Source organism: Oryza glaberrima, chromosome 1 (assembly GCF_000147395.1).
Source record: "Oryza glaberrima chromosome 1, OglaRS2, whole genome shotgun sequence".
Lineage (NCBI taxonomy): Eukaryota > Viridiplantae > Streptophyta > Magnoliopsida > Poales > Poaceae > Oryza > Oryza glaberrima.
In genome coordinates, this window is record NC_068326.1 from 14,851,335 (window position 1) to 14,865,023 (window position 13,689).

Genomic DNA, 13,689 nt, shown 5'->3' on the forward strand with positions numbered 1-13,689 from the left:
TATCTAGCTGTCATCGACTTGGCGGCATAGATAACCAACACGTAGTCGACAACAGGGTAGTCTTCCTCCTCGAGTACAAACTCGTCGAGATCAGAGTCTAGATTCCTCTTGTCGGCCTCCGTAGGCACCATATTGGGTTCGTCTAGGCTAATCTCTGATGTCGATGTCTGACGGCGTGTGTTGGCTTCTATGTCTCGTGTCCATTGTGTGTCTCTGTATCTCCCCTCTCCTCCTAGGGGGTCTTGTATTTATACCCATAGATGTCCCCTTGTCCAAGTCGAACTAGGGAGACTAATATGGATACAATTCGAGTAGTCCTTGTTGTTTCCATATAGAACTCTACTCGTCCTTCCTTATCCGGAACTCCTTCTATATACGAGATATAATTCTGTATAAGACTTGGTATATGATGGGCCCCGCTGAGTTTAGTCGATTACTATTGGGTATGTGGTATCCATAACCATGATAAGAAGGTGGAGCACTGTTATTTGTGGAGTCAAGAGAAAGAAGTTACAGGGATAGCGAAGTCTCTTTATTATGGTGAGCTTGGTGAAGGTTCATCGGGGTGGCTTGACGTAAGCAACGGAAGAATCAACCACTACTACAGAAAAGTCCATTGGTGTCGGTTGGGAACCGGTCGTAGGTGCCGGGTTTTCCAATAGGCACCCAGCAGGCGGCACCGATGACTTCAGCCATCGGTGCTGGTTGTAGAACCAGCACCTATAATAATGTATAGGTGCCAGTTTTACCCAAGAACCAACACCTACAAGGATGAACATGAGAAAAAAAAACTCCAACTCTGCTCAATCAAGCCGACCCAAGCACATCAAGAACATAAAGAACACATTAACATCAAGACCTAAAAGAAACCTCGCACCAGCCTTCTCCACCACTGCCGCCGTCGTCGGATGGAGAGGAGGAGCAGGAGGGCGCCACCGCCGCCTCCCCTCCCGCCGTCGCCACTGAGAGAGGGAGAGAGTGGTGTAGTGAGAGAGAACTGAGAGAGGGAGAGAGAGGTGAGGGAGAGAGAGAGCAGCGGATGGAGGAGGAGAGAGATGGAGATAGGATGGGTGGGTGAGGAAATGAGGAAAGAGGGGGTTGGGTGGGTGTGGTGATTTTTCAGGTCTTGGCTCGATTTTTCAGGTATCGGTTTTTTAATAAAACCGGCACCTAGGTGCTGGTTTTAAAAAAACTGACACCTATGTGTATTGATGGTGGTTTTTATTTAGAACTAGCATCTATAATTGCTCAAATGCGCCGGTTCTATATACTTTAAGCCAGTAGAAGTGGGAAAAGATCTATAGGTACTGGTTTTAGTACTTCCGGCACCTATAGTGCCAACCTCTATGTGCATTTTTGTAGTAGTGAACTCAAGTCCTAAGACACTGAGATTCAAGCAAGTGACAGATTCAGGTTGGCGTGGCATATTCGTCAAGGTAGAGTTTGTTAGAGTTTGTTTCGAATATATATACATATAATTGATCGATTACAGTTTAGAACTTGGAGTTATACTAGATACAGGAATAGAGTAATATTATATAGAAAAGAGCAAGAAGCATCGATCGTGGTTTTGTCTTTATTTCAATCCAAGCTGAAGTACATCATTTACTCACTTATTTGATTTGACTAATGTTATTATTACTCCCTCTAATTAAGACATAACACAAACACACAGCGCGTGCATGTAACGAGCGAGGGACGATGCATGCGTGCTAGACACATATATATAGCTTGTTGCAACAACGTCGTATGATCAGTAGGGCCTGCGGCCAACGATGTTGCCACGGGGCTCGTAGTTGCAGATGATGAAGATGCCGCGGTTGGCGTCGCACCGCACGCGGGCGCAGCCGACGTTGGTGGAGTCGCGCCACACCACCTGCGTGTAGTGGCCGCACACCTTCCCGGCGGCGCAGCTGTTGCTGGCGTAGTTGTAGTACTTCTTCTCGTCCAACCACGACCGCACCGCGTCCGCGGCCGTCCAGTCGGCGCCGGCGGAGCCCCAGAAGATGTTCTCACCGTACGGCCCGCCCGAGTGCTGCAGCCGGCAGTCGCCCTTCCGCTGCCTCGCGTAGTCCTCCGCGAACCCCTGCAGCTTCGTGCTCCAGCTCATCGGACCCACGCCGACGGCGGACCGGGCCGCGTTCTGCGGCGACAGGTAGTCCTGCGGCGAGTTCTGGGCATCGGAGCAGTGAAACATTGTAGCGGCTACCACGGCGAGCACGAACAAGCTGCAGATTTCTAGCTTGGATGCCTCCATCTCTGCTTGTAAACGTAGCTGCTTTCTTACTTCTGTATATAGCTGGTACATGCATGCAGAGGGGTATTTATAGTCGACGTGTGAGAGAATTTTCTTCGTTTTGCATGGAAATGTTGGCGAGGCGTGCCGGTATTTTCCTTGTGCTGGCAAAGAATTCTACGAACAGGCGATGGTACTGCATACTTATCTGCAGCCTACTCGATTCTGTTATTTAGATGAACGTACAAAGCTCCAGTCAAGTCATGGCATGTTTAATTGATTTGTTGGATAGAGAATACTGTAACGTGTACCGTTAAGATAAGAACACGTATATATATGTTTGGACTCTCAGCTATAGTGCTTGGGAGCCAAATATTGGACCGCTCCGGCCGGTGGTGTGCTCTGAAGAATTTCGCAGAGTACTGGAGTATACTAGCCGGATGGCTCTTGTGTGCGCATGCACGTCACATTCTGGCAGGAATTAAGTTAAGACGAGAGATGTATCTATACGTATCATGGAAATAACTTTCGTGATACATCATATAAGACTGTTAAGCCAGGTTTCTCAAGGCATATATCTGCTAATGAGAGAATCGGCCTAACTTGATCTTTTTTGGGAGTAGACCGATTTGGCCCTGGTCATTCAAGCAAGCCTTGGACCATCAAAAACGGTGTTTTATTTTGGAGTAGAATAAGTCTATCACTAGAAAATATTTGCCGCGCATTAGTATATATAGGCTAGCTCAATTGGATGGACCCAGTGCACTGTTAATTATGAAGTCAGGTAAATAAGAATTGATCATAACTAAATATGTATATCCAAAACAAAAAAAAGAGCTACATAATCACAAAATTTTACATTCAACTTACCCGATAATCTAGTTTTACATACCATCAAACTCAGTTGCTTTTGTTACTGACAATGAGAGATCAACTTTGTTTCTCCTTATAAAAACAATATGAGGTTCATATCAAATATGTTTTCCTTACAAAGATATTACATGATCAATACTTTGTGATTAGCATCAATGATGAAATAAGGAGATTTAACTATTTGTAATGAATAGAAAGTAAGACAATATTTTCAGTGAGGATAATAATATAACTTATCATTGAATCTACCGTCTTGTGATATCTCATTTACTACAGCCTTGTTTGGCATGAGCATTGCTCTCTCACTGAATTGTACAGTGGTTAAAGTCCCAGTTCTGCACCTGCATTTCTCAGTCCCAGCACTCTATGTCAACTTAAGAAAATGTAAATAAGGAACAGAAAAAACATGTGTTCTGAAGAAACGGAACATAACATGAAACATAACATGGAACATAACATAACATTAACAATGTAGCCCCTTGAATTTGAGCTATGGTAGACTTTAATTCAGATTTTAATATCTAAAGGATAAGGCAGTGACTCGGTTATCAGAATATAACATGAAACAAATAATTTTGAGAGAGCATAATACAAGTATATGTGATCTAAAAGAAATGCAGCCTGTTATCAAGACAAAGTTCTTTGTGACTATAGGGTAGCCCAAGCAGAAGTTCTGGTTGTGATCTTCATTCATGCAGAGGTGAAAATGGAAAGCAAAGAAACTCTAGTTTTAAAAGCAAAATAGAAAGGGCAATTTCTTTCTGCTGTTCTTATAGGTCAAAATTGTCCCACTGATGTGAGCATAGTAGAAACGATTTCTTGGGGTTAGTTTTGCTAGATTACTCCGTGCCATAAAAAAGATAAAGAAGATTTTATAAACAACTTGACAAATGTTCATAAAATTAGCATCAGGTAAGCAAAAGGTTTTGGATCTTAACGAACAATCATGTGCTAACTTTTTTTAACTAATGCTAACTAAATTTAAGCTCAAAATGCCTTGCTATGTTTTCTTTTTCTCTCTTTCTTTCTTTTTCCTTTTGCAGATTAGTGTAGCAGCTACCGGACCATAGGTGAAAGCATCGCTGCTAACAAAGTATACAGATAATGAAATGATTTGGAGGTCATTTGATCGATATCTGATTGACGTCCTCAACCGTTGACACATACTCATCAGATTATAATATATATGAAGGTTACGGGTCATTAATCTGCTGATTGTATGCATGGAAAGTATGAAGCATCATGTCAGATATGGAAACCTTGCTAATAGATTAATTGAACTCAGAAAAAATATCTAGATGCATTTTTCCAGATCAATTAAGAAAGTGTAGATGAGTCAGTATTCACCTAAAGAAACGAGCACCGGCATTGGTAACTTGTGTGCATCTCCGGTGAGCTTTATTGCCTCTTTGCCAGAGAATAAACAAAATTGAGGATGACGGTGGATGAAAGGCTGCCGCCGTCTAGCTCGTTCCTCCACAGCGAGGTCAGGGAGAAGGAGGCCTAAAGATGAGCAGGAATAAAGGGGAAAAAGCTGCAGCAGCTGTGGATTAACTAGAGACCGTCGGGGGTGGTCGACTGGAGCATCTCGCTGAGGAGGATGTCATCGTCGTGGTGTCATCGACAGCGTCGCCGCTCAGCCCGTGCATGTCGTCCGAGGGGAGCCCAGAATAGGGATGGGCAGGAGGCAGCGTCGGCGCTCGTTCTGCCCGGATCTGGCACCCTTGAGCTCGTCCGATGAGGGACTGGTGGCGTGGCTTGGATGGTGCAGCGGTGACGTCTGAAGGGGATGGATAGGATGTTAGAATTTCAATGGTTACTCTTATTGAGAAGAGGATGGCACTCAAGATGGGGCAATTTTCTGGTTTTCTTCATTCACAAAACACAAAAAGCCATACCTTCCCGAGGGAGGTTGGATACATATATATAGCCATAGCTGGCTGCAAGCCTGTTGCTGCACTCTTCTAGTCTAAAATTCGAAATTTGAAAGGGATGTTGTCCTAGAGGGCATCCAAACTGAATAAAGCATAAAGGGGGGCATAAAGGAGATGCTAACCGCAGCTGTCCTACTAACCGCAGCTGTCCTAGCAACTGAAAATATGCTAAAGGATTAGATGCTGTCCTGAAAAGGTGAAACTACCCAAAAGCAAAAGAAAGAATCACAAACGAGGACCACAAAGACTTATCCATCATTCTCCCCCTAAGTCTTGTGCGTCGTCTTGTGGGGAAGTTGGGCCATCCCAATCCTGGAGCAGAGCTCGAGGAACTTGATCCTCCCAAGAGGCTTGGTGAGCAAGTCCGCAAGCTGGTCCTTGGTGTTGATGTAGCTCGCCTTGATGCTCCCTTCCTCCAAGTAGCTTCGGATGAAGTGGTATCTCACCTGGATGTGCTTGCTCCGTTCGTGAAAAACGGGGTTCTTTGCCAGGGCCAGAGCGGACTTGCTGTCCACCCTAAGCTCTACCGCTCCAGTGTCTCTGCCAAGGAGATCACCAAGCAGTCGAGCAAGCCAGAGCGCTTGGGTCGAAGCGGCGGAGGCCGCCATGTACTCGGCCTCGCAGCTGGACAGGGCCACCACCTGCTGCTTGACCGACTGCCAGCTAACGAGGCACTCGCCGAGGAAGAAGAGAATCCCGCTCGTGCTCTTGATGGTGTCGATGTCACCGGCGTGGTCGCTGTCGCTATACCCGACGAAGTGTGCCTTGCCAGGACACCTCGGGTAGTAGAGACCGTGGTCGAGAGTCCCCGCAACGTAGCGGATGATCCTCTTCACAGCCTGCTGGTGCTCCGTCGTCGGTCGCTGCATGAACCGACTGACGTAGCCGACGGAGAAGGCCAAGTCCGGCCGTGTGTGGGTGAGGTAACGAAGGCTCCCCACAAGACGCCAGTACTGTGTAGCATCCACTTCCTCCGTTGTGCTATCACGGCTCAGCTTCAGTCTCTCCTCCATCGGAGTGAGAGCTGGGTTGCAATCAGTGAGCCCAGCCAGCTCAACGACGCGCTCGGCGTAGGCGGTCTGTCGAAGCGTGATCCCGGAGTCGTCCTGGTGCACCTCAATCCCCAGGTAGAAGGAGAGAGGCCCCAGATCACTCATCTGGAAGGTGGCCTTCATCTCCTCCTTGAACGCCGCGACCTCCGCATCCTTGGTGCCGGTGATCACCAAGTCGTCGACGTAGACACCCACCAGCAAGGCATTTCCACCATTGCCCCGCCGGTAGATGGCCACCTCGTGCTGGCTTTGCTCAAAGCCCATCCCCTTGAGCGTGGAATCCAACTTGGCATTCCATGCCCTCGGTGCCTGCCGCAAGCCATAGAGGGCCTTGTGCAGGCGTAGCACCTTGCCCTCCTTGCCGGGAAGCACGAATCCCGGCGGCTGGTGCATGTAGACCTCCTCCTTCAAGTCGCTGTTCAGGAATGCCGACTTGACGTCTATGTGATGGACACCCTAGCCTTCCTGAGCGGCCAGTGCAAGGAGGAGTCGCACGGACTCCATCCGTGCCACGGGAGCGAAGGCATCGTCGTAGTCGATCCCCTCCTGCTGCACGAAGCCGCGTGCCACCAAGCGAGCCTTGTGCTTGACGATGGCTCCGGCTTCATCCCTCTTCAGCTTGAACACCCACTTAAGGGTGATCGCGCGGTGACCACGAGGAAGGTCAGCAAGCTCCCAGGTGCGGTTCTCCTGAACCGCGTCCATCTCCGATTGCATCGCGGCACGCCATGCCGCATGTTTCTCGGCCTCTGCAAAAGACCGAGACTCACCGTCGTCGCACGCAAGGTGCAACTGTGCCTCCAGGTCGCGAGGCACCAGTCCCGGCACCGGCTGGTCGCCGAGAAGATCCTGCATCGTACGGTACCGTAGCTGCTCGCCGTCGTGGTACGCGTCGATGCGCTCCCCGTCGTGGGAGAGCGGAGTAGCGAACTCCACCGGGCTACGCTCAACACGAGCTGGCGTCGGAGTAGACGTGCCCGGAGGAGTGGCTGTTGGTGCTGGAGCACGTGGGGACAATGGCTGGGGTGGAGTCGACGAAGAGCTCGTCGTAGTCGAAGTCGTGGCCCGAGGGTGTGTTGGTGTTGGAGTCGGTGGAGGCTCGGGGACTGGGGTAGACACGCTCGGTGAAGAAGAGCTGCCTACTCCCCCAGCTCTCTCGAAGTGGACATACTCGATGGTGAAGTCGTCGTACGTCGGAGTCGAACCATCATCCACCGCCTTGTCCCATACCCACCCTCGCCCTTCGTCGAACACTACGTCGCGCGCTGTGCGCACACGCTGTGTCTCCGGGTCGAGGATGCGGTAGGCCTTCGAGCCCTCCGCGTAGCCGATGAACACCCCTGGGGTGCTCCTGTCGTCGAGCTTGCCGATGTGGCCAAGCTCTTTGGCGAACGCGAGGCAGCCGAAGACCCGTAGGTGGGAGACCGCCGGCTTGCGCCCATGCCAAGCCTCGTACGGTGTCCTGCCATCGAGGGCCTTGGTAGGCGAGCGGTTGAGGATGTAGACGTCTGTCACCACCGCCTCCCCCCAGAAGATGGCCGGCATCCCCCTCTGCTTGAGGAGAGCCCGAGCCATCCCCACAACCGTCTGGTTGCGCCGCTCGATGACGCCGTTCTACTGCGGGCTGTACGGCGCGGTGTAGTGGCGCTGAATGCCCTCATCAGCGCAGTACGACGCGAATTCAGCCGCCGTGAATTCGCCACCGTTGTCGGTGCGCAGCACACGCAGCTTGCGGCCGCACTCCGCCTCTGCAGCGGCCTGCGCGCGCCTGATGGCATCCGCAGCCTCTCCCTTGCTGCCGAGGACCATCACCCACATGTAGCGGGAGAGGTCGTCGACGAGCAGCAGGAAGTAACGTCGTCCTCCTGGTGTGGCCGGTGTCACTGGGCCACACAAGTCCCCGTGCACGAGCTCGAGCCGCTCCTTGGCTCAGAAGCTCGTCTGCTGGGGAAAGGGGAGCCGCCGCTGCTTCGTTACCACGCAGACGTTGCAGAGCTGCTCCACGTGGTCAAGGCACGGCATGCCTCGCACCATCTCCTTGGCACTGAGCCGCTTCAGGGCCTCGAAGTGGAGGTGCCCGAAGCGCTCGTGCCACTGCCACGCCTCGTCGTCCCGACGAGCGGCGAGGCAGACTGGTTGTGCGACCTGCGTGCTGAGGATGTAGAGTCGATTAGTGCCTCTGGTTACCTTGGCAAGGAGGCGACGACGGCGATCCCAAATCCTCATGAGTCCGTCCTCGACCAACACGTGTGAGCCGTTCTCATCCAGCTGTCCTACGCTGATGATAGAATTCCTCAACGCGGGGATGTAGTAGACTCCGGTGAGCAGCCTGTGCTCACCGGACTTGGCGGTGAAGGTGACGGAGCCAACACCCTTGATCTCCACGCCGGAGGCGTCCCCGAACTTGACGGAGCCTCGGACGCTGGAGTCGAACTCGGTGAAGAACTCCCGTCGGCCGGTCATGTGATGGGTGGCGCCGGTGTCGAGGTACCACCCATTAGCCTTGTCGTTGCTGGAGCCGTTGCAGAGGGAGACGAGTACCTTCGGCTCATCAAGGTGGAGGAAAGCCGCTGCGGCCGGTGCCACTGGAGGTAGCTCGATGCTTGCGTGAGCCAGGAGCAGAGCCGCTCTTCCTCCTCCACCCGTGCAACGTGGGCCTAGCCGCGTCGTGGCTGTCGACAGTCTTTGGCCCAATGGCCAAGCTTGCCACAGTTGCGGCATGCGTCGTCTCGTGCCGGCTTGTGGTTGCCGGTGGCAACGCCCTGGGCGCTTCTGCGGGCGCCACCCTCGGCACGTCTTCGCGCCCACCGTAGCTAGACACCTCCCCGCGCCTTGCGCGGCTTACGGCCGCCTGTTGGGGAAGATGACTCCCCCTTCCTCCCGTCACCCTGAGAGGCCTCCCACTGCTCCCGAGTGAGATGGAGCTTCCCGCCGATGGTGATGGGCCCCGAGAGAGGCTGTGGCTCATCACCATCGACGACCTTGAGGCGACCTAACGCCTCCTCGATCGACATCGTGGAGAGGTCCAGCAGAGATTCAATCGAGCGAGCGATCTGCCTGTACTTCTCAGGGACGCAGCGGAAGAGCTTCTCGACAGCTCTCTCCTCGTCGTAGGTGTCGTCGCCGTACTGCACCATTTTCTGCGAGAGTGTTGAGACGGAGAGCAAAGTCATCAACATCCTCACCTGGCTTGAAGGCCAGGTTCTCCCACTCCTTGCGGAGTGCCTGCAGTGTGGACTTGCGGGCGCGGTCGCTGCCGATGCGTGCCGCAGGGATGGCGTCCCAGGCCTCCTTGGCAGTCCGCTTCTGGGAAAGCGAGAACTGCATCTCAGGCGGGACTGCAGCGATGAGGGCATCCAGTGCCCGCCGATCCTCGTCGTAGTCGACGTCGCCGTACCAGACTGCCTCCCACATGTGCCGCACCTGGAGCCTCACCCTCATCACCGCGGCCCACTCGATGTAGTTGGTTTTGGTGAGGGTAGGCCACCCACCGCCGGGACCAAAGTCCCTGATCACCGTCTGGACGCCGTGGTGACCATAGCGCCGGTCAGGGGAGAGAGAGCCGCGCTGCCTGCGAGGGCCGCGTGCGGGCTCCAGGCTGCCGCCGGCACGCCCGCGCCCGTCTGGGTTCCCGTCGGCGGGCGCGCGGTCCCTTGGGCCGCCGCCGCCGCCGTGGAGGTGGGCTACTGCCCACCGCTCTGCCCGCTCCTATGCCCTTCCTCTTGCCAGCTCCTCAAGCTCCCTATCGGCGGTGATGTCGCCGGCGATGGAGCCATTGATGCTGCTGCGCAAGGTCTCAACCTCTACCTCTGCAGCATATGCCGCATCTTCCGCCGCCTCCGCCTTCGCCTCCGCCCTGGCTGCTGCCAACTCCGCTGCCGCCAGTCTGGCTGCCCTCGCTGCTGCTGCAGCGGTCTGAGCCGTTGCTCGCCTGCGCTCTTCTGTTGCAGCGAGCTCGGCGTCCTGCTGACGCCAAGTGCTCGAGGCGACCGAACGCCGAGACCGAGCGTCGGACATGGCGCACCTCCGGGGGGCTGCTGCGTGGAGAGGGGAAAGGGAAAGGGGAAGGAGGAGCAACCGGTGCTACTGCTGCTGCTGGCTGAGAGCTCAACCGAGCTTGGGAAGGGGTGGAACAAGAGATGTTTAGCCTGCAGGAAAGTGTGGCTCTGATACCAGATGTTAGAATTTCAATGGTTACTCTCATTGAGAAGAGGATGACACTCGAGATGGGGCAATTTTCTGGTTTTCTTCATTCACAAAACACAAAAGCCATACCTTCCCGAGGGAGGTTAGATACATATATATAGCCATAACTGGCTGCAAGCCTGTTGCTGCACTCTTCTAGTCTAAAATTCGAAATTTGAAAGGGATGCTATCCTAGAGGGCATCCAAACTGAATAAAGCATAAACGGGGGGGCATAAAGGAGATGCTAACTGCTGCTGTCCTACTAACCGCAGCTGTCCTAGCAACTGAAAATATGCTAAAGGATTAGATGCTGTCCTGAAAAGGTGAAACTACCCAAAAGCAAAAGAAAGAATCACAAACGAGGACCACAAAGACTTATCCATCATAGGAGGCGGTGATGGGGAGGAGAAGGTTGCCGTGGTGCCTGCCATGGGAAGGAGATCAGGAGAAGGATGCAGCGGCGGCCGGCAGCAATAGGAGGCGGAGCGATGAGGAGGGGAGGCTGCGGCGTTTCGGGATGGGAAGGGGCGGATAGGTGCGGGCCGTGTTACGGGATAGGACACGTGGCACGGTTTTATCATATGTAAAATTGCTTCCAGTTTTAGCCACGTGGCCCAATCAACGCTAAGGGATTGGACCCAGAAATCAGTATAAGAGATGCCTCCCTCAATACTTGCTCCTGATTGAATAGCCTCCCTCAACCGCAATATCAGGTATAATGTCTCCCCACTCTTCAAACATCTGACCAAATCAAGTCCCTTGGCTGTTTGGATAGCGGTTTCATCCTATGTGACACTCATGGAATCCGCTGTCAGTGATAAAAAAATAAAAAAATAACGCCTCCACATAACGGACTTCATATATAGTTGAGAACTTGTGAGTACAACTCCCCAACAGAGATTGGTTCAACCCGTGCGCACATAGCTGAAACAACTTCATTGTATCCTTCACCAAGTTGAGTTACGATATACTGGATTAGATCTTCTTCGTCATGTGGACAACCGCTAGCCATCGTCATCTCCTCGGCAAGGGACTCCATCTTCGCAAAGTACTCTGGGACTGATAGGGGGTTCCCTTCATGGTGTTCATGAGCGCAATTCTGGTGTTGATTGATCGTGCCCGGGTGTGAGTTGAGTACATCACTTCAATCACACCTGATGCTTTAGTCGTTGTCTCACATGTCGCAACTTGCATAAGGACATCCCTTGATAGGGACGAGAGCAAGTAGCCCATGACCTATTGATTGGTCTTCTTCTCCGTCTTGCCATCGATGGTGACGGAGACCTCAACAATAGCTAGGTTTCTTGCTGGCATTAGTGAGATGCCCTTGGAGTCAAGCTCCTTGGACAGCGGTGATGATCTGCACCTTCTAGAACACATGATTCGCCTTCCCTTATTTCTTTGAAACACAGTGGCCTTGAAGTGGATTGGTGGCCATTGTGTTTGAGGATGACGACACCATGAGGATCGCCCTAGATGGATCGACACTCTGATACCATGTGAGTTTTCTAGATGGAAACGATCGCACCAATCCCGCGCGTCGCCTTTGTGTTAATATAGATAGGAACAACACCTATTGTGTCTTACAGAGATATGCGCTGATAGAATCGGTAGGACCACAAAATCAGGAAAGGCGACCAATGATCTATATGTTCTGCTATTATCAGGTGTGACCAACGATCTTATCTAACACTTAATCGTGACTGAGCTAGGTTCATGTTGTTCTTCAAATTATCTAGAAGTCTAACTGACAATGGCTTAGTAAAACCATTTGCAACTTGATCACTAGATGAAACAAAATCAATTTGTAAAAGTTTATGACTTACCCGTTCTCTGATGAAGTGATAGTCAACCTCAATATTTTTTTTTGCATGGAAAATTGGATTTGTTGATAAGTAGTTAGCACCTAGATTGTCACACCAAATATTGGCTGCCTGAGGACTTATAATTCCTAACTGCAAGCAAGGTTTGCATCCACATGATTTTTGTTGTAGCATTTGCAATAAAATTATGCTCTACACAACAAGATATATACCAGATTGCGCTTCTCTGGCAATGACATCTAGAGTTCAATTATTACAATACAAGTTTATTGCAGCGCATAGTCCAATTAAGACAGTATGACATAATATACAAGTTTGAATAATGGAAAAAATAATAAGACCATGAGAATTTGTTGTAGTGTTGTTAACAATGGAATTTTGTATCAAACTCGGAGAAGAAGGAACAAGATCGAAGCGGATTTGGTGCAAGATCAAGTTGGTTTTGAAGTCGGACTGCGCATCGGCTGGACACTGTATCGGCTGCAAACTGAGCTTAAGTCGATAACAATTGATAAGGTTGATAGCCGATACAGCCGATACGGTATAACTTGGGCTCGGTTTGCACCTAGATTAAGATAATCGTCGTTGCCAATTAGAGATAGAACTCGAATAAGGTAATTGTATCTAATAATTAGGATATTTAAGTCAGTTTTGTTAGAGATTTGGCAAGAGACCACCGTGTAGTCTTGTTTGTATCTTATTTTTAGGAAAATTTGAATCGAGTCCATAATGGACTAAGTTTGTACTCAGGCATAAATATGAACCCCATAGCATTATAATCTAATACAACTTCGGCACAACACCACCCTTTTTACTTTTCTATTGTTCAACGAGTTTATACTTGTCATGGTTATTTGCATCGGCGGGGTTAGAGCTTCGACACTCTGATCTTGTCAATGTAAGTACCTATCTATCATATATCTTAGTTAATCTAGTTTGGTAGTTCAATTTATTTGTATCAGCTAAGATTCGTTTTAGGGTTTATGCCGGTATCGGCTAAATTGCTTTACCAGATTAGATTAACTAAGGTGTCTACCACCCTGAAATTTAGTCAAGGGCTTGATTGTCTACATATTATGTTTATTTTCATACTTTGCGCTGCATCAGCCCCAGTCGTGCTTAGAACCATAAACTTGTATATTTTATTGATTTCCAATAAGGGTTTCATCGTGGTTTCAGCCGATGAGTTATCTAGATATTGCATCGGCTTATAAAGATTATATACAAGTTAGATTTAGCCGATCGCGACAAAGGTTTCACTGTTTATCTATTCGTTTTGATTTAATGACATCGTACTTCTAGCCGATGCATATTTTAACCTTCGGATCAATGCTTATTCTATCATATTGTTAGCCAATTGGTTTCTACTGGATTATATTATTGTTTTGTTGCATTATCATCAGCCGATTGTCTTTGTTTACATCAAGTGTCAGACTCTACATCAACCATATAGCCGATAGCTCAAAATCCTATCGCTATCGGTTGGTATCGGCATCGGCCGGAATTACTCCACCGGCTTGTCAGCCGATTGGCTCATTGATCTACTATTTGTATATCTTGTCAGTTACAGGATCAAACTGACTGG

The 13,689-nt window shown here is 50.4% G+C and overlaps 1 protein-coding gene across 1 annotated transcript; it reads right to left on the reverse strand.

Moving 5' to 3' along the window:
* Positions 1-1,546: 1,546 nt before the first annotated feature.
* Positions 1,547-2,308, reverse strand: LOC127753811 (pathogenesis-related protein PRB1-2-like). Its single transcript, XM_052279257.1, has one exon. It carries the CDS (start codon positions 2,306-2,308, stop codon positions 1,754-1,756), a length of 555 nt encoding a protein of 184 aa, XP_052135217.1. The 3' UTR covers positions 1,547-1,753.
* Positions 2,309-13,689: the final 11,381 nt, after the last annotated feature.